At 46.2% G+C, this 21,135-nt stretch overlaps 1 protein-coding gene across 3 annotated transcripts in view; it reads right to left on the bottom strand.

The window, feature by feature from the left end:
- The window catches only part of Tmtc2 (Transmembrane O-mannosyltransferase targeting cadherins 2), a 244,380-nt gene that overhangs the window by 103,554 nt on the left and 119,691 nt on the right, over positions 1-21,135 (bottom strand). For all 3 annotated transcript variants that reach the window (XM_034318557.2, XM_076688867.1, XM_076688868.1), the window contains exons 6-7: positions 20,112-21,003; positions 15,543-15,657 (exon numbers count right to left, since the gene is read on the bottom strand). In XM_034318557.2, the coding sequence (XP_034174448.1) occupies positions 15,543-15,657; positions 20,112-21,003 (1,007 nt within the window). The remainder of the gene's footprint in view (positions 1-15,542; positions 15,658-20,111; positions 21,004-21,135) is intronic.

A 21,135-nucleotide genomic window follows, 5' to 3' on the forward strand; every position in this document is an offset into this window, starting at 1 on the left:
AAGTCGGATTACAAGAACAGAACGAAAAAGTCACCGATCCCCTACGACCGTTATTAATTACCTTTCTCCCGAGCCGTTTGCAATGTTCACGCTTCGAATTCTTTCCAATTCCTCTCACGTTCCCAACATCGTTTACACCTATGCAACTCACACACGTAGCGCCACCCTTTCGCGAGCTAAGACCCAATTTCATTCGCGTGTTCGGACTCAAATTACCTTCCGACTCCCGACGGAATACCCGTTAATAACGACTTTGGCGAGCAAGGTGGCCTGGCCAGAGGAGGGTGCGAGGGGTGGGTGGTAAAGAGGGATGCGCCACCGTGGATCGGTTTGACCCGGACGATGAATAAGGAGACGGGTCAGAGAACGTTGAAACCTATTATTCCAACGAATTCGACGGAAAGAGGGAAGACCGAGGACAACGCAAGGGGTTGGGGGGAGGAGGGTGGCCGAGAAAGAGAACGCCATTGGGTTCGCGCTAATTTTACATCGCTTAAAATTTATAGACGGGATGTTAAGGCGCTTATTAAGGCAGAGCTCGAGCACCATCTAAGGTTCCGTAAGTTTCACCGCGAAGCTTCCGAGTAATGGCTGCTGCTCGAGGACCGCGTCACAAATTAGTCCCTTTCCCTCTCCGTTCCGTTTCTTCGATCTACCCTCCTCCTCTTTCCCTCATCTACTCATAAGTTTTCTCATAAGACGAGAGTTTTCGACAAGCACGGGTAGTTTCTTGCAGCTTTGGTCCAGCCGTCCTGATAGGGGGTTGCAAACTCGTTAAACCGCGCCACGATCGTGGCGACTCCTTCCCCGGGTTTGTTTCCCTCTTTTTTTTTTTTTTTTCGTTCGTTGCCAGGAGTGAAAAAGTTCTGCTGTCGAACGAAAGAATTCGGCTCGCGCGTTTCCGTGAAAACTCTACCGTTGTCGGAATTTTTCGTTGAAAATTCTCGCTGTCAAAACGTGACAACGAACGACGAAAAACAAGGGAGAAACTGCCCACCGTTTGACTCGACTCTTCGCCACCGATTGTCGCGTGAATAAAAAAAAGATAAAAAAATCGTTCGTCGAACAGGAATTTCATGAAACGACATTCAATTTTTGGTCGAACGATCGATCGTTCGGTATTGAATTATTAGAGAACGTGAAAGCGTTCGTGTTTCGGTTTTCGACAAGAAAAGGAAGGAAAAACGAACAGCAGGGGGCTTATAAAATATTTACCCATTGTTCTTGATTTCACCAGCACCTGGGAACCGGGCATTAATTCTGGAAAGCGAGCACAGGCAATAGGCTTCGATCCGGATCAGAGGATGTGCGTTCGACTATTACACGGTGAACCATATCCAAGGTAAGGGGAATGGATTTCAACTAACCTCACCAATGGGCTAACGGTTCGGGGCCATTGATGAATGAGATTAGAACAATAGCCTGATTTATCCCTTTACGGATCAGTGACAAATGAGCAGAACACTCGTGACCAGCTTCTCAGCCTAAATGGGCTCCTAATGCTGATTTGAATTGAGTATTACACTGTTACTGAGATATTACCAGAGTAATTGTTAAATATGAATTACTATTGTTTCTGAATGTTAATCGAACGAGTAAAATATTGCAACGTGGTTACACGAACATTTCCGTAACGGTCCATATCATTGGAACGAAAATAATCGCAGCGATTCTCTTGGGGGTAGTAACTTGAAGAGTGAAAAACATTTTGCAAATAACAGTCGATGGTATTTTACCAGTCAATTTTTCTCTTCGTATTTCTAACGAAAACAGAGAGCCAGATTCTGTAGCGGATCGAATCGGACAGGGGAAAAGAATCACGGGGGTGGAGAAGGTTCGACCAGGCGAAACGGATGACCGAAGCGATTAGATCTGTCGCGGTGAACCAATTTAAATGGTTCCAGAATACCGTACGCAATTAGCAACCACCGTTTAAATCCGGGCCACATTATACGATCGGCAGATAGGCGTTCGATTTATCTTGTCGAGGGTGGTCGCTGCTGCTTTCGTCCCCGATTGTTTACCGATCCGGATACCCCTGGCATTTTTAATTAGCTCTTAATTACCGACGCGTAAATACGAGGCGCGGACCCGTTAATGGCCGCGCGGATAACCTCGGTTAATGAAACGGAAAATTCGAACGGTAAATGTCACGGTTCGGGGGTGTATAGGGAGGAGTACAACGAGGAAGTAACAGAGGATTCGTCGCTTGATGCAATTGCAGATTTCGCGCATTAATTCCACTGTGAGCGATAAGACGCGCGTTGCCTGTTCGCGCCGCGTAATTAAACCGCGATTCTCGTTAAACCTGGCTAATTAACGATGATAACCTTCGTGGAAAATTCGTTTGAAGGTAGAGCACTAAAGCAGACCGTTTAGTTATAGTTTTTGGATTTGAGGGAATTTCAATCGCGCATAGACCAACCCAAAATGTTCACCGCAAAAATCTAGAACATGCACGTCAAACGCGTTTTAGAAAATTTCCAAATACTCTTCACCGACCCGGTTTCACCCAAATCAACACAAAAAAGACCCACTACGAGATAAAGCCAATCATCGGTCTGTTCGCTTCGTCTATCAGGTTGCATAACAGAGCGGTTAACCCACTAGTAAAAAGTACTTTTCTAAAAGGGACCAATTCCAAGCTATGCACTTTTGCCATCTCTCTGTCCTTTATCTGTACCGATTGACGTATACGTACCGTAGAAATGTCCCTTTATTTTATATAAATCCTACGATAATCTTCCTTTTGACCAACGATTCCAAACTCGTTTGTCAGTTTGTAAATTCAATATCCATAGAGTACGATCCAGAAATACTAATCAATTGATGTGCCGATCTATGAAAAGCGTATTGACCGTTGAACAACGATCGGTAGACATAAATACACTCATGCGATTAGCCAAAACCGAATTCTAAACCTGTCAACGGAACGGTTCGATGACGCCCTACCGATACCCGATGACGACCTTCCGGTCGAAACGAAGCTTTGAGCGTATCAACGCTTTGACCTCGCTATTCAATCTGCCTACAGCTTGCCGTTCGTGTCCATTCGCATAGTGGTTACGCGCGTGTGTGTATGTGGGTGTAGAGCATCGTGGAGCGTACGCACCGTTGGGATAGATATGGAAGAGACTGGTCCGGTGGGCGCATTATCCTGGTAATATCTGATGCTGCGAGACAAAGCTGCAAAGGGGATCGGTGTAGCGGCGTAACCAGTGGTCATTTGGCGGACGGTAATACCGTATGCGGGTCAGAATCGACCCCGGCCTTTGGATGTTTCACTTTGCTCGCGATCCGATTATCGGTACATTCGCTGGGGGCTTCAAACCGAGCATAGCGGGCTTTTCATAGGGAAAATGGTTATCTAGGGAAAGAATATCCTGAAAAATTCCTATGGACATCCTACGATTATGTCCTACGACTCGTATCTTTCTGCTATCCCTTTGGACGTTATTAAAAAAAGACAAATGAAAATTGAATTGATGGCGAGTTTTCCAGTTGAATAACGAACGGAAGGGGTTGACAGTGGTTGAAGGGAGACGGATGGTGGGATGGTGGGTGGTGGAGGAATACAGAGCTGCGTGTACAGCGACCGCAGATGGGCTCGAAGACAGAGACAACGGCAGGGTTTAGCGGAAGGATAGAGAAATGTGTGTGCACCGTGCACGTCTGTGTGTGTACAGTGGTCACCGAGTGGATTGGAGAGAGCGATAAGCGACAGGATCGAGGGAGGAACATAGAGGTGTGTGAATGGTAATCAAATCAGGGACACGTAGGGGGTCGAAACGGAAGGCGGGCAGGAAGATGGAAAGACCAGTTGGTGCGTATGGCCACCGTCCAATGCACGGGAAGAGAATGACGGGAGGGTAGGTGTTTGCTTCCGGGAAATATTCTCTGTTTGGTTTCGCGCTTTAGAGATGGCTCCACTGAGTTCATACAGGGCGTAGGTTATAATTTTCAACGAACCGGCTGCTTTGCGATACTGATCCCACTACTTATGTTTGATCGATAACGATTGAACTACCATGGGTGGATTATTTAAGAGAACGGTGCGATTAACACGGGGAAATTGTATTAGATTAAAATTGAATTCGTGACGTAAATATTCTTGATAAAAAATAGCTGGTCCTTTATTCGCCATCCTTCACAGTACACGTCCTGATCGTGCACGATGTTTTATGGAAGGACAATGGCGGTTCGAAAAATGGTTGCGAGCAACAGGACGATTTAGTGGACAAAAGGGAATCATAATCGTATTTTAAGCCAGTGAATCAGCGGAAGACGTCGATTGTGTGTCCAACGGCGGCTATTCCGCAAACTGATTGTTCGTACTGATTGCACTGTAGGACGGAAAGCCACGTGCAGTATGGCGCTTTGTATTATCAGACATTGCTGCTCTGACAAGCAGCTACGTACGATGCACAAACGTTCCCTCAGCATACAAACGACGCGACGTTCAGATGAAGTACGAAACGAGAGATCGAGTTCGCGAAATTGACCGTTAGCTATCGAAACTTGGTGGGGTTTGACTGGGAAATTCAAAGATCCCCCGCACCAATCAATTCCTCGGACGATGATGGAAGCTGAACCTCGAGGGTGCGTTATATCTCGACCCCTCGAATTGCGCATCGTTGAAAATTTATGAAAGGCTCAGGGCTCGCGAAACAAACGATATCGATCCGCAAGTTATTTACTTCCATCCATAATAGAGGTTTTACGTTATGCGTTAACATCGCTCGGACTGCGTACCGTCCTCGCGGCGTCGATTTAGAAGATAATTGTAGGGGGGTGAATTATAATGACTTTCTGGCTTGCGGAGATGAGTCAGGGAAGATTGAAGGGAAACGAGGGTGGCAGCTTATAATTTAGACGTCACATCCTCCTCCTGTCTTGGGTAATTGAAAAGTTAACCCGATATTACCTCTTATGCTCGATTAAATTTTACTGTCTTGCCTCTGAGAGGATATAATGAATATTTTCCTACATTTGTCCTTTCTGAAATTATTCTGTCTGCCACCATACACACACGCACAGCAAACTTGCATTAACACCATTGACACGATTATTATTCGGCTAGTTGGGTTACTCGGAGGAAGTCCGATCGAGTGCGGACAAAATAACGGGATGTGTTCATTGGATAAATTGTTAGTGATGTCTGGCGGTAGTATTATCATCGTTGCGGCTTGGCCAGCCGATTGACGAGTATTGAGAAAGTTATTAAAGCTATCATCGACTGGTCAGATTCGCTATCGAGAAGAAGTAATCAATTTTTCCGTCGGTGTTGGTCGATCTGATATCATCTTGGTGCGGTCGGCGGCTTTTCGATCGGATTCCCGGAGAAAGGAATTGCCTCTATGGAACTATATATCGAGGCCACCTCGTCAATTTTCGCGTACCATGAGGTCGCGCGATAAAACGGCAATTATTTTTCCGCGACGCGAGAACCGATCGGATCGATTTCGTTTCCGGTAATTGTAAACCGCGAACGAGGGATTTCCTGTTGACAAATGTTCACCCATAACCGTGCCGATCCCCACGGAAAATGTCTTTTTCGTAAATCCAACAGCGCGAAAGCAGCTGCTTTTCACGTAGCAACGACGCTCGGGAAAATTTCCCTTTGCGGTATTTTGAAGGATTTCCAGAAATATTATGAGGATCCGGTTCGCAAAAGAGAGTCGAACATTGTATGCGCGCTCCGGTTCCCCTGGGTGCCGTACCAAAGCTCTCGGAAAACTTTCCTGCGCCTCCGAATACACTCTGAACTTCTTTTATCTTCGACTGTTCTGCGTATCGTATCATCCCCGTTCTCCTTTATTTTCCAGATTTATATTTATGTGTATCCTCTCTTTCGCATTCGTTTTTTCTCTCCTCCTTGTCGCGGGATCGGATGCTATCGACGCGGAACGGGGAAACGAGAATACATATCGAACTGTATTATTCACCGCTATTTGATCCTGTGGGAGTACGTAACTCCAACTTCCAATAAACGTTACTACTCTTCGTCCCTCGAGCTGCGTTGGCTTCTGTTTCGCCGACGTTTATGCCCTCGACTTTCTCCGCTTGCCATTATTGCTTGCCTCCCTTCTTCTTCTTCTTTGTCTGTTTCAAGTCGTACTTTTTTTTTTTTTTCTCAAAACCCTCTTCAATATATATTCAAATCCTCCTTGAATGATCTTGCATATCGTAAAGTAGCGATAATTAAAATTTAGACCTTACGCAACACGTTTCATGGAATTTCGCAGTTAAGAGCCATAGACAGACCTAAGTCGACGAGATGGTTGCGCTTCGGTCGTCAGTTACTTGTCTCGTTTACTTAGTTCGAAAACACCGAGGCACAGTTTCGTCGGCGATGACTGCTGGCACTCCTCTCGTCTCCTCTTCGTTCCTCTGAAGCTCGCGGAAAACGGCGCGCCTGCGTCTACACGCGACTAAGTTAAGAGCTGAACCCTTTCATGCCTCCAAGTAGCCAGCACGGTCGTTTCGTCGTTTGCCGACTAATTAATTCATGGAGTTGGTTTACCTTGACGGGCCTCGAGTGCGGCAAGACGTCGGGGATAACTCGTCGAGTAGCTCGTGTCTTGTCGCTTTTAAGGTCCCCAAATGGTACCGTCTCTCGCTTCTCCTCTCTGGTCTTTGTCTCTGTCAAGACCTTTCGCATCTTACCATCATCCTCTTGCCTTTCGCATTCTCCTCTACCAGCCTGCGGGCTCCGTATCCGTCTTCCTTGGTGTACATTACAGTGCTGGATACACGAGCCACTTGCTCTTGCGACTACATCGGGCCCAGATTAAACCAAGTTTCAACTCGATAAATTCTCCAACTTAACGGATTAACGTATCAAACTATCCCTTGAGTTACACGACGACGCGACGGTTCAAGAGACAGGGGAAACTTCCATCTGACTTTGTGAGTTCGCTTTAATGTCCGCCCTTCAGGCCTTTGCGGTCTGTTTGTGAAATTTCCAACCAGACGGATCCTCTGATTCGTTTAATTCGTCACTCCACTGTCCTAGCGAACCGATACGTTTGAATTTTATTTTATACGTTTGTTGTTCAGTTCTGACGCTGTATCCGTAGCCCTGGGTGATGGATGCGTTGTTTTTGTTTACCACCGAATAATTTTATCAGCACGCTTCGATCTCGGCGTGGTTCCACGGGATATAGTTAAATAAAAGTTCCTAAACTCGAACAACGAAATCGTTTCGCGATACTTCAGTCAACGTTCTCTATAAATTTATCCGACATTCCTGAACCGTATCCTATCTCGGTGGCTACAATTGATTCACTGTCTAGCATTCCAAGGAACGGCATTTAGCTGTTCTCAGCACGGTTCGCTATCTGGCTATACTATACCGGGAGACGAAACACCGTCAGAAGTTGCTGTTCGTCGACAGAGGTATTTCGATGAACGGGCGAAACTCTGCAGGGCAAGAGAGTAGGATGCCCTGTCGTGTTCTATTCTAAAGATTCTATGCCGTTTCGTCGTGCCAGCAGAGGCGGAGGGAAACGCGTCAAACTATGCTCGGACTCGAAAGTTCCCGCCTTTCACACCGCGACACCCTGATTGTCCAGAAGCTAGGCTATTCGAATCCGCCCCCCATCTTCTGTTCAACTTCCGAATTAGCGCAAGGTTTTCCTAACGATTTTCCGTCACAATAAACGATAGGCAGTAGTGAATAAGCCGCGATACAATGGGTGCGAGCTAAACGGAACAATCGTTAATGCAACCGGAAAGAGGAAGAGGGGTCAACGGTATAACGAGCAAAGTCGCCAGACATTCTTCTGTTGACCAACGTGCCGAACTCGCATCGACGCGAAAAAAGTATTCCTCTTCGAATATTAATGCGAGAAAGTGTATTTACTTGGATACAGAAGCGAAGGGAGCCTGGACGAAAGGAACGGAGAAGCTCGGGTCAGGAAATCACTTTTGCCGTCGGGGATCACCGAAGAAGAGATTCTCGGACTTTTGTTCAAGGGTACTTCTTCTGTGGACTCTTCTCTTTTTTTTTCAGTTCGTCTCCTCGTTTCTCGACCGTCCACCGTTCACCGAAGAAAAATCTGCGACCAGACGTTGGTCCAAAAGTCTCCGCTTTTCTATCGCGCATCTTATCCGGCGACGTTGATGAATCACGGCGAAACAATATTATACCGGGAATTACATGAAAATCTCTTTGAAAACGATACCGTCCACCGTCTATCCATACGCGAATATTTCACTCGATCGATTCCAATTATTCCCATTGAGGTAAACCGTGGCTGGCTCGCTTGAATCGTGACCGTTTGTACAAATTGAAAGATAACCATACCCGTCAAACGCAGACTGTTATATTACCATTCAGATCGCGTTTCCGTTTGACGTATTAAAAATTAATGAAAACACGCGATTAAGGTACTTCTGCAATTGCATTCGAGCGAAATTGAGTGAAAAGCAGTTGATTGATAGTCGTGTAATTACGACGAATGCGATTAATTGAAATAAAAAATACAGAAAGAAGATTAGAATTGTTTCAATAAGGGTGTCGAATGTATTAATAACTGTCTCATTCCTCGTTGACGACAGAAACTAGCTTTATTCATTTTAGACCGCGTGCACAAACACTTGCGACAAAGTCTCGTAACTTGGTCGCGCAATATGGCCAGAAACGGAGTGACGTTGAGCGCAACAAGTGGAGAACAAAGTTTCATTCGTATCCGTACATTCGAGCACACTGTACACATATATTACGGTATTAAAGAAACGATCGAATTGAGCAAACGTTACGTCCGAGTTTCAAGCTTGCTTACGCAATTGCAGAATTTCACGAGATCTAAAGACAGGTCTTTAAAGTTCGTACAGACGCGTAACGAAGCAACGATAATTGCTCAGCATGGCCGGAAGTTCGCGTTACTTTGACGTGGCATTAATCTACGATTTCCCTGCTCGCACTAGCTACAATTGCACCGACGGATAGATGGCTTTCACCTGCGTTTGGAACACTGTCGCGCGGTTAGAATTATGCGTGTACTCCCACAGCGTGTATACACGGGCTGGTGTAAATTAAAGGACATTAAAGCTAAAATAGAGCCGGTTGTAAACGGAAAACTATAGCTTGAAAGGCAATTAACGAGGACATCCTAAAGTACTTTGTCTTAGGATCCTATAATTTAGGGTATGAAAAACGACGCAAACTTCGCAGATGATCTAAGAGCATCTCTTGTAACATCATGCATCCCAAGTATGTCGCAAGAGGGCAATTTCCACAACAACGTCTCATCGATCATCTTCCAAAGGTATTTCTGAGACGAACAGATCCTAAATTATCCTGCGAGCCTGTGTCATCAACCGTGTAGCGAAAGTGTCGCTTATTTTTGTAGAAATCTCGTCGCGAGGTAAAGTCTTCTTCCATCCCTTAACAGGAGCACTTTATCTTTCGTACGCGCTCAACATACCCGGACAACGCTCAAACTTAAACCACTCGTGTCGGTGGTTAGTATGTTGGAGTATTATCTCAGGTTTACGTCTGCGTTATCAGGTAGCACGTCGTTGAGAAAACCGAGTAACCGGAGCGAAGAGCGCGACGTTTTACGCGCGAAACCGGTGTCCTGGGGAATTACTAGGACCAGCTATTTCCTAGACGATCTTTATACGATCCTCTACTATTCCTACCGCTTCAAATTTACGTTACCACTCCTGTTTACCTCAATCTCTATTTTTCACAAATTTCTCCAACTCCGTTCAACCACGCGTAAATATTTATACGAGCTTTCGCTTCTCATCGATATTCCATGTTCCCACAGCAGCGGTCCATCTTCCCAGAGCATTGTTCCGTCATCCCTGCGGCAGACAGACGGTGGAAGTCGTCATGGGAAGCTGTAACGCTGCCCGGCGCCGACTGTTGCGTCTTGAGAGTGAACAGAGCCCCCGAGTCTAGCGGGCATGGGACACTTCCGCATGCAAATGCGAACCGGGATACAATCAAAGCACTGTCGAGACTATACATATTCAAGCGGTCAGCATGGGTAAACACCGGCCCAAACGGACCGACCAAGGTTTACCTCGGCTACCTGCAGCTGTACACACGCACACAACCAGAGCACCGAGGATCCACGACGTTCCGTTCCGTATGCGAAGAGGAACGCGTCGTGTGTAACGTCACGAAATGGACGGCGGGAGGGAGGGGGAGGAGAAGCGTCGGGACGCTGCGAGGTACAGCGGTGTATACAGAACCGAGACACAACGGAATCTAGCGGGGTGCTATGGCGAATATACACGACCGACAGGGCGAAGCCCATCAATTTCCCATTCAATTCGCAGCCTCGTCTCCCGCCTTGCGAATTCTAGTCCTGACGCGACTCCTACCAACCCATCTCGCATTCCATCTTGAAACGGGATCCTACAGCCAGGCTGTCGATTCCAGCCGTTTCCCTTCGCACTGTCTAGTCACGTCTGTTAATGCGAAATAAATACTGTCACATCCGAGAGTAATACTTTTTTGACCAAGATGTTCTTTAATCAAACCTATCCTGTTTCCTTTTTAACCATGTTTCAATAGTTGAGAGAAATGATTATTCTATCACTTCAATCTTAAGTTTAGATTAAAATGTTTAATTTGATTGAACGATTAGCGTTCGAAGGTGAAGGGTGTATTTAAAGGTGATGTATTAAAATATTCGTTTCGGTCAATTGAATAGCTAATTCAATAGTAGACGATTAATTCATATAAGCGTTTGAAGCGAACCATATCATAGTTACCCATAAATTTATCAAATGCCCTCTCGTGTTTTAACACAGAGGCAAATTAAAACTAATTAAAAAATTTAATCACCAAATGAGACTGATAATCGAATATCCCAATTGAACTGATCAATCGTTAATTACATTAAATATTACCCGATGCTATCTCAATTTAACATTGGTCAGGTCGTTTTCATATTACACGAGGACCTTTGAAGGCGAATTCGAGTAAAGGGGACGAACGGAACGATCTGAAAATTTATTCCTTGAAACGTCACTGAGAGTCGGATATCCCGGAAGCAATAGCCGACGATCCCTGGAGATTGCATTAGGGACCAACAGGTAATTGGATCCATTGCAAACGCGGTGGCTTGTTTAACAAAGTATCGTGGAAATTCGATCGTATTTGCGTGCACCTGATACGCGTAACCTTTTTCCAAGCGTCGAACGTTTCCATTAACGGGCTAGTTTAATTTGTGACGTGCACCAGCCAGTGGCGGAAACTTCGGGTAAACGGATATCGAAGTTGGCTTAGAATTACCAAGGATAATCTCGTACCACCGGTTTAACCGTGAATCATTTCAGAGTTTACTATCGCGTTATCTCGACTCGATTCTGATGTTTCTTTACATTTACATGGAGGAAACGTGGAAATCCGCGAGAAAAGCGTTTACGTCGTTTACGCCGATTCGACGAGCGTTTCCAAGCTTCATCCCAGCAATTAAGCGTCAATTATGCATTGTCACTGTCGTTAATTAATCGTTAACATCTTTGCTACAGGCTTTGTCGCAATCTCTTCGACCGTTTCATCGAGTTTACGAGTCCTTCATTTTCCATCGTTATGATCATTACCTTCATTACGTTGCTCGTTTGTTAGCAGTCTGACGTCACATCGTTCCTTAAACGTTCGAGCTTCTATTCCAGGCCACGAATTCCGTCGACCAATAAATGACATCCTCAATATTGACCTTACCCTGGAATCTCCATTAACGTTCCCGTTCCCTTTCGACCGAAAGAAGAAGCTTCCCTCGATGTTTCTCAACCTCGGCTCGAACGTATTCCTTCTCGATTAAAACTCCGATCGAAGGGGACACTGGCAACCGTTTTATTGTGTTTATTTCCTCCGACATTCGACGTGGAAGCAAACATCAACGGTGAACGAAATTTCTTTTGCAAAATTGCCAAGATAGTACTCGAGCAATTGAACGACGCGTTGATTGTGAAACTTCGAATCGGCGATTTCTAATTCGAAGGGCGAATGAAATTTCTTTCGTGCAATCGAGAACTTGTTCCAGCTGATAGAGGAACTTTGAATCTTTCGACTGAAATTCGAAGGGCGAATAGAATTTCTTTCGCGAAATTGGGAATTTGCTACTCGCATAGTTAAGTAACGGGTCGAATAAGGAAACTCTGAAAATTCGAGTTTGTATCAACCCTTTCCACGGATTATTCGTCAGTTCGCTCCGCTGATGCACCCTCGTTTGCAAGCATACCACGAATTTCGAAGAAAGCATCGTTCGCGGAAGAAACTTGTCCTGATTCGCGGGAGCACGTCGCGTCGGTTCAAAGACAGGGTCGACAAACGACGTAAATATTTGCACGCGTTTAACGACGTTTATCGCGATCGAAGCGCAGCCGGGCGACGGGATGCTCAAAGGGCGAGAAATGGGATCGCTGGAGCGACAAAACGTTTGTATGCCGTCAGGGAAATTAGCGTGCATCCACGTTTCGCCTCGATTTCGTCGGGACAATGAGCAAATTAATTCGCTCGGATCGCTGTTTGATTTCATTAGCGTTTTCGAGCTACAGGCCAAGATAACGATGCTCGATCGCGTAATTTCGAGTCAGAGACGTCGTTAATAAAAACGATACGCTTCATTACTCGCTATTAAACGAAGCTGCGTGTATTCCGAATGTTCCTTGTCCTCTGGTGTATCGTAATTTCGCGCTTCGATTCGTCGTAACGACGGATGCTTGCTTTACGGCGTCCGTGTATCTACCACCTCGCACCTCTGGCGTCGCGACGACAATTAAGCGGCGCGCGCCTCTCCTTTGAACTTGGTGTCAATTTCGTCGTCGAATCAACTGATTCTATTTACCGACGAGTAATTAACGCCATTGGCGGATCCGCCGTGCCGAGCCGCCTGTGAAACGACCAATAATTCCCGTTCGCCGCTTAATTAACGTGTCAGGTAACAGTGTATACCTGGAGGAAAAGATCGTCCTCCCGAAGTAGAAAGGATAAACGGTAACCCGGAGTGAAAAATTTACCATACCCAACGTTTGATTCGTAATTCAGGGGTATATCACATATTCTTCCTACGTAACTCAGCGGATTATCACATATACTCGTATATTTTTCACTGTCTACCCGCTTCCTGTTTCCTTGCTTCTTTCCTCTTTGTAATAAAGCTTCCTATCCGCGTAGCTCCACGTCCGGCCGTTAATTATTCTTGGGTTCGAGCGATTTTCTCTACCCGTAAGCTCTGCCAGTCAGCTCGCACGGCCAATTATTTTTTAATCTCGCGGCTGCCGCGTCACGTTTAAAACATCCCTCGTCACGAGCTGGGCATCCGTTAATTACCTATCGATCCGACGACAACGTTACCTAAGCGGTACACTGTAATCTGGCCAGAGGTGACGGCACCGATGGTGCGAAGGGTGGCATCGTCGAACAGAAAAGCAAGCGGACAACTTCTTTCTTTTCGCCTCGTCCTCGAGCAGCAACCCCCTGTGTCCTGACGACTAATCAATTTTCCATTCACCGTCATCAACTGACGGATGACTTACGATCCGCCTCGGGCTTTTAATAAATCAACAGCACATCGCTCCTTCCGAAACGCAGCCATCACTCTTCCGTGGGTAGAAAAGCGGAGCACCGCGCCGCAGGGAAAACGCTGGTAGGCGTAAAATCCTCTTGTCCTGTCGCCGCGAACAAGAGGTTCGGTGTCGTTCTTTCGTATCTGGACAATCGATCTTTCCAACGGCCGACGTACGTCGCGATACCTTGTAAAAGATCCCTCGAGTTTCCGGGCTATTCCTCTACACGACATTCCACGTCAACCCTCTACATTCTGTAAATTATTTTCGCAAGAGGGACACAGGTCGCTAAACCGACTGAAATCTAAGGGCACAACTTTGCTCCAGTGCATACACGTTGGTACTTTTATAAATCCAGCCAGTCTTATAAGACCTGGCGTGCTGTCCGATTAGACGCGTTTACGGTGCACGGGTATAAACGAGGGTTGTAAATCCCGGCATATGAATGCTCATATCCCTCGGCTTTACCTCTCGGGCCCGTTTGGTCTCCGGCGAAAGGTAGCGGCCCGTAATACGGAAGACGGCGATAATGGCCACATATGACTCGCCTCGTTGCATCGTGGCATCCGATAGCCTCGAAAGAATGAATCCAGGTTATCCAACTGGCCCGAGCGATTTTTCTTCCTAGCTACCAGTCGCTGCGAGAACTTTTACCGTTGAAATAGATCGTAATAACGCTACCACCCAGCCACTTTCCAGCGCGTGAAATTTTATAAAGTTACAGCCCGACTATCTCCGGAGAGCTTTATTAATCGCGAGAGTAGCGGAAGATAGCTGGTATCGGTTGCAGGCATGCCTCGGAGACGTTCAAATAAATAGAGCTCATTGTTTGCCTTTCTTACGAAATGTTTTTCCACCCTCGCAAAGTGTCCGTCAGCTTCGAAACAACTCTCTGATACTCGTGCCGCCTTACGGATGTGCTCTTACGAACGAGGATAATGGATAACCGGGTTGTATCGAGCGTGCGGTACGTAGAGCGGCTTATCGCAAGCTCGCAGGGGGATGCCCAGCGGCGGCTTATCGACCCCCCAGCCTTGACAGCTTTCCACCTTCGCCACGAAACCCTGGCAGACGATCGTCCAGAGATGACGAGCGTTGATCGAAAGTCCTTGGAGACTTTCCGCGCTCCGTTCGAAGGGAACTCTATTATTTATACTAGGCGGAGATAAGGAATCAAGGTTTAACACTTTATCAACGGGATGGATGCGTTTGTTACTTGAATTCAAGGGGGAAGAGTTGATCGAAATTCTGATCAGAGCGAAACAAAACGCCAGAGAGTTTGCGTGTGTGGCAGTGTATCAAGGACGATCGAGGAAATTTCTCGGTCATTCGTTGGCGTGTACCGATTTTCCGCCACGGATCAACAGCTTCGTGCTTTTATTTTCCCGGCAGCAGTCACGTTGGATCCTTCTAAGGATTTCGAACACTGCTCCCGAGACTGCGGGCTACTTAAATCAGCAGCGAGTTCATTGGACGCGAGATTTGCGGAACTGCGGCGCTTTGCTCGCGGATTACGCAAATTCGACAGACGTCTTTGGGATTCGGGGCTGACTGTCCAGCGTGTTCGTTTCAGGGAATAACGGAGGACAAACGAGAGTTCACGGGGATGAGTTGAAAGACTCGAGAGGGCAAACGGAAGTCGTGTCTGGATTTCGCGTTCGTGACGCGAACGTATGAATAGGAATATTTTCCAACGAACCGAAGTAAATGCGCATTTTGAACGACGAAACACGAAATTAGAACCCTGTTCCCTTTTCACGACGATGAAACTTTCTTCCGCGACAACCAGCGAAACTCATCAAGCTTTTCAGGGAGTTTTCTAGCACCGAAAGTAAATTCCCTAGTAGCTGGTCCTAACTTGTCTAATCGTTTATTTAACCCGGTAAAACGAGGCAGCAGGCTCACCCTCTGATCTTAACCCCGCCTCCATTATCGATGGAGAGAAAATGGTAAAAAGTAGACAGGCAACAAAGTGGATTATTGAGTCTGTACGTGGCTGTACTTACAGATTGTAGTGCACGTCCGCCATGTTCGGTCGATAGCGAAGCGCCTGGACGAACGCTTCCTCTGCCTCGGCGACACGTCCCTGGGCGCTCAGCACGCTGCCCAAATTACCATAAGCTGCAACAATCACAACGGCGCGCTCGTTACAAAACGACCACGACAAACGTCGGAAAAAGCAACGTACGGATAAAGGGAGGGAAAGAGGAAGATGGAAAATCGTGAGAAGAGTCGCAAGCTAACCGTTTGGCGATTCGGTTTCCAAGAGATTCCAGGAAACCGTGGTGAGGACTTCGATGGAGGTTGAGGATTCAAACGACAGAATATAGATCAAACGAATTGTCATTCTTGATCTACTTATGAAACTTCATTGCTCGCCGAAAGTCACTTTCTTAATCACAAATCACTTTACAATTTTGCTTTGCAATGAACCCGAAATTACTGGTACGATTTAGATATAAATTCAGGTAACAACGAAACAACTTTTCATACTGTTCTGTTTTAAACACACTTATTATAAAAAAGAAAATAATATAGTTGATTTTAATACTAGTAACTGCGCATTTCGTTATTGAAATCATTCGGCGCCATGACACACGGTAATCGAACTGTTTTACTAAAAATCATACCAGGTGGCGCGTCCTCCCATGCGCCTTAAGGCGCGTTTCCATATAGGGCCGATACACAACATATACGAAGGTATATTAAAAATTTGAATTTATCTCGTGTGATTTTGAATAAGAAGGTTTAATTCTTTTAGTAAACAGCATACTTGTGCAGAATAGATTTTTACACGCAGTGCATGGTTTCTTCTCGAAAGGCAATAAGACGCCGGCCAGGTACGTTGCTTCCCTCGCTTCCGTTCCTTTTCCCTTCGCTTTTTCTTCACTTCTTTGTATTTACGAGCAATAAAGCCGCGCACACGCGACTCTACGGATCGACGTTATATTACGGGCAGCGCGAATATCGCGGCGGAGCGGGCGCCGCTATCTCTTCCTCCCTTTCGCTTTATCTTCCCCGAACAATATCGCCGATAAAACACATTTCCCCAGCCTTCCACGTCCCTACTCTAGACCGATGGCTACTCGAGCAAAGAGTAATAAATGAATCCATGCTCGTAAAATTGGCTACCGAGCGTGGAAAACCTTCTTGAATTCCCCTTTCGATTTCGTGATGTTGCTCGATACGAGACGAGTGATCGTTCGAAGATTGCACGAATCGATCAAGAAACCTTTCGATGTTTGTTACGAAAGCTTGAACATTGGACGGTGCTTAACAATCTTATAAGGAAGCGTTGGGGAAAAAAGCAGGATCTTTATAGGAAACGTTATCTCGCGTAAAAGTATCCTTCAAGTGGAATCTGCAATGAATAACGGAGGAGACAAGTGGATTACACGGCACCGTCTTAAACAAGATTTTATTGTTACCCGGGACACAACGAAAAAGCGTGCACTCTCGCTTTGCTGAAATCCAGCGCGATTATTTTATAAGCTACTCCCGTTTAACCCTTCAAATTGTTTTTCATTAGCGCTTTAAAACGCTGCCGCATCCGCGCGTCTCTAGTACAACGATAATCTAATTACCAGCTCTGCTAGCGCGTAAAACATAAGCTGAGAGGAATTTTAATTAACGGGTAATCCGATTTTTTTCCTCTCAATCTTCTTCACAGATATTTCGAAACTGATAAATTATAACGCGTACGAATGAAACTGCTAATTTGATTTCGAATTATTCCGAAGGAACACGTACGTTCGCAGCTACGCGGATTATCGAAGAAAATTCCTGAAATCAAGGGCATATTATCAACCACAATCCTCGAAGCGTTCGAGCTCCGTTCCTTGCCGTTTTCCCTCGATTTCGTGGCGATATGAATTAAACGAGGCATTTAGAACGCGATGCGGAGTACCAGAGAGTCGGCCTCGAGTGTTTCACGATCGCGCGGGCACGGCGAGAATTTCCTCGCGAAACGTAAAAAGAAATCCTCCAGGCGAGCACAGCCGCATTCTGCGTTCTAGATTTTATTCGATCGAATATTCCAACCTAAGACCGCACCGATACGGTTAGCCGGTTCTTTTCAATTTCACCGCGACGAATGGGAAAATAGAACGTAACGCGACCAAATGCGAATTAGAGAGCACCGAGTGCGATGTAAATGAAGGGAATGATAGATCGAACCTCGCGCGACCAACAAAAGCTGCGTGACTCTTTCACCCAGGTCAGAGGAAAATAATGGAAAGATGAAACTAAGGAGAAAGGAGTAAAACGAACTCGATAAATAGTCATCGCTTTCTTTCTACTACTTAATGCTGTGTTACTGCTTTCAGAAGAATTATTGACACTTTGATAGACATTTCATGAGATTCATTTCCATTACGTTTCTGAAATTTCGTATTTCTTACTGAAAAATTGAAAATTTCATTCTTAATGTCTGCCAATGTCAAATTATTGTAGAAGTATTATTACCAGACAAAGTAACTGAATAAAAATCAGCTAAGGGAAAGACGTATATCATGATTGATCGCTATACCTTATTAATTGATTCTCAATTCATCCGGCTATTCCCAGAAGCATTTTCTTTATTCACAACCAATGAATCTTCTTTCCTTAGAATATCATTCAAACCTATCGCGCCAAGATTAACCGGGAAGTCTTTAAAAATTAATTTGAATTGCACAGCTGGAAATTAAAGTCGCCGGTAGAAACCATAATTAATTCCAACCTTGTATTCGAGTGAAAACACGATCCGTGAAGCTGTAACTCGACGATAATCGAGAAGCGGAAGTTGTCATTTTACTAAATCAGTCGCGATAAATCGCCCCGAAGGATATTTCATCGTCGCGCGATTCCATTGACGTGGCAGATTCTGCTGTTCTTCGACACTGTCGTAGCTCAATTTTCCGCGTGTAACGCGATCGCGAATCTTCTCGCCGAAGATTTAACGAGCTATCTCGGTTCTTCTGCCCTCCGTTTTTTGCTCGTTCAAGCTGGCTGACGCGTGCCTAATCATCCTCGCCGAACGATCGGTCGAAAACGCTGCTAAACCGGGTAAAAACGCGGTCGAATCAGCCTCGATGGTCGATTAAGCGAGTCGAGACGATGTCACGTTCCGTCGAGGGTGAATCTTAGGGGTCGGTAGAAGTTGTACGAGACGATAATTTTGGCCGAGAAATTATTAATTTTTAAATTGAAATTGAAAATATTTAATGCACAAACGGAAAGAGCCACAACAAAATTCCGAAAGAAAAGCAACTGAAGCAAATATGAGATCCTGTGGCATCAAAGACGAGCTCGAAACACATGCAAGTGTGCCCGGCGGAGGAATTTGATCGCCAAGGTAAACAAAGTCGTCCCAAGAGCGAGAGTAATTTGCAATTTCTGTTGGCGCAATTAAAACGGTCCGTGACCGGTGGCTGGTTGGCAACGGGCTGATGTTACACCGCCAAAAGGATTGTCCGTGGTTGCAACGTGTTCCTGACTTCGCCTCGCGTGACCACCCTCTCGCCGCTACCCGCCAACACCCTTTTGACACGAAGATTAAAAGGGAAACAAGGGTGGAGAGGGATGAGAAGGGTAAGCGACAAAGCGAGGAGCATCAACACGACGCGACGCTCTAGATGAGCGAGCTGTCACAAAGAATATTACCGTGTGTTCGTCATTCCCCAAATGAAGTTGCCGGAACTTGGCGAATAAGCGACCGCGATAATGGTCTAGGGAAGAAGATCGAGGAACCACCGATGTCCGCGATACGTAACCACTTTGGCTCGATATGGGTAATTAGAGGAGCCTTGGAACTGTATGAAGCAGAAGAAGATCGAATCGAGCAGATAGTCGGTAAAAACAAACAGCGATTTAGAAAAAACGGACAGAGACGGATAAGGGATTGGATAAAACCTTGAGGGAGGAAAGCAGCTGGCGAACCGATGCACTCTACTCTCGTCATTGAGCGAAAGTGTAAAAGTTAGATAGATGAAGAATAAATTTTGTCGAATGAATAAATATAACGAAAAACACGTTCTCTATGGATAAAATATACGAGGCGGTGTAAAAATGAAATTTCACCCGGTCGACGGATATGGCTTATAGCAGTTTTCTCGTTATAGGGCAACTCGTTCAGCCGGTGGCTGGCCTTTGCTATCCCTCCACTCATCTCGAACTGGCAGGCTGGCCAACGATCCGCCTACCGTGTATATAAAATTGCTGGGAAGGTGGATACGCGACATGCAATAGAGGGACACGCTCGTTCACTCCTTCTTTCACCGCCTGTCCGTTTTTTATCGTCCCTCTTATCCGTCTTCGTCCCCGTTTTTATCTGTCACTGGTAGACGCGTCTGTAGACCCTTTGCAAACGACTACCTACCACCTTAGCCACTCTACTCTATTCCTCGTTTGTTGCTCGTCTTTCACCTCGTACCGTGTCATAATTTTTATCCTTATCCATCTTCCCACTTTCGAGTAAGAAAAATTGTTGAAACTTACACCTTTCCTTCTTTTGACACCGAAATTGTTAACAAGAAATGTGGCTTTCAATTTCACCTAACGCGATGATAAAACAGTTTAATATAAAATAAACTCACCCTTCGGCGGGTTGACGTGCAGGGCAGACCTGTAGAGGCTCTCCTCGTCGTACCAGTCGGCGTTCCTCAACAACGTCTTCGCCGACATTAAACACAATAATACAACGGTGGCCAGCAACACCAGTCTTCCCCTTCTTCTCGATCCGGTTCTTCTCGCTATCCGATAACATCCGGAAATGGCAGCCCCAACGATCAGACAGGCACCGACGCTCGGTAAATAAAGGATCCTCTCGGCTATTACAAAGCCAACGTAGAAGAAGAGATTGCTAGCCGGTAGGAAGGGAAGCACGAGGAAACCGAGCGAGGCTGCGACGCTGGTTGCTGCCGTTCGTCTACTAACGAAACCGTTGCTCCAGCTCATCGACGATCCACTGTTGGCCCTCTTGGCGCAATGACAATCGCCGAAAGGACCGTTGTTGTTGTTGTTCGCGGCTCGACAACCGTCCGTGTGACAACCGCCTGTTCGTCTGCCTGCGCACACGGGACACCTGGACGAAGCCGAGCGAGGGTACGCTTGCACCAGGCTCCACGACGACTCCCTGACAGGTCGACGAAGTGTCCTGATAGCCCAGACAGAGGTGGTGATCAGTGCTGTGTACAAACAGACCGACTCGAGGTTCCTGGCGTCCATGAAACTCGTTATTCGCGGCACCGCGTCCATCGACCAGTCGAAACTTAATGTGCTGGGGCAAAGTAACATCCTCGCGCTAGCTGCGGGCAAGTAGAGAAACGTCAGACCACGGGTCAGACGAGAGGGATGTCTGGCGGTCGGATTGTCCGCGCTTGCGAACTCTGGCCTCGTGCCGGTTATCCTCAGCCTGCCGAGGACCAACAGGGCCAGACTTCCGGAAAGAATACCGATGCTACGGCTACGGGTCAGCCCGCAATTCGCCTGGAACAGAAAAGTAGGAATTGTTAGATTTCAGTTAAATTATTTCGGATTGTTATATCCACGAATTCGAGGTAGACGAAGATTAATTAAGACCTCGGACAATCCCGGTACATCAACATTCGCTCATAATTA

The sequence above is a fragment of the Osmia lignaria genome, chromosome 6, assembly GCF_051020975.1.
Source record: "Osmia lignaria lignaria isolate PbOS001 chromosome 6, iyOsmLign1, whole genome shotgun sequence".
Lineage (NCBI taxonomy): Eukaryota > Metazoa > Arthropoda > Insecta > Hymenoptera > Megachilidae > Osmia > Osmia lignaria.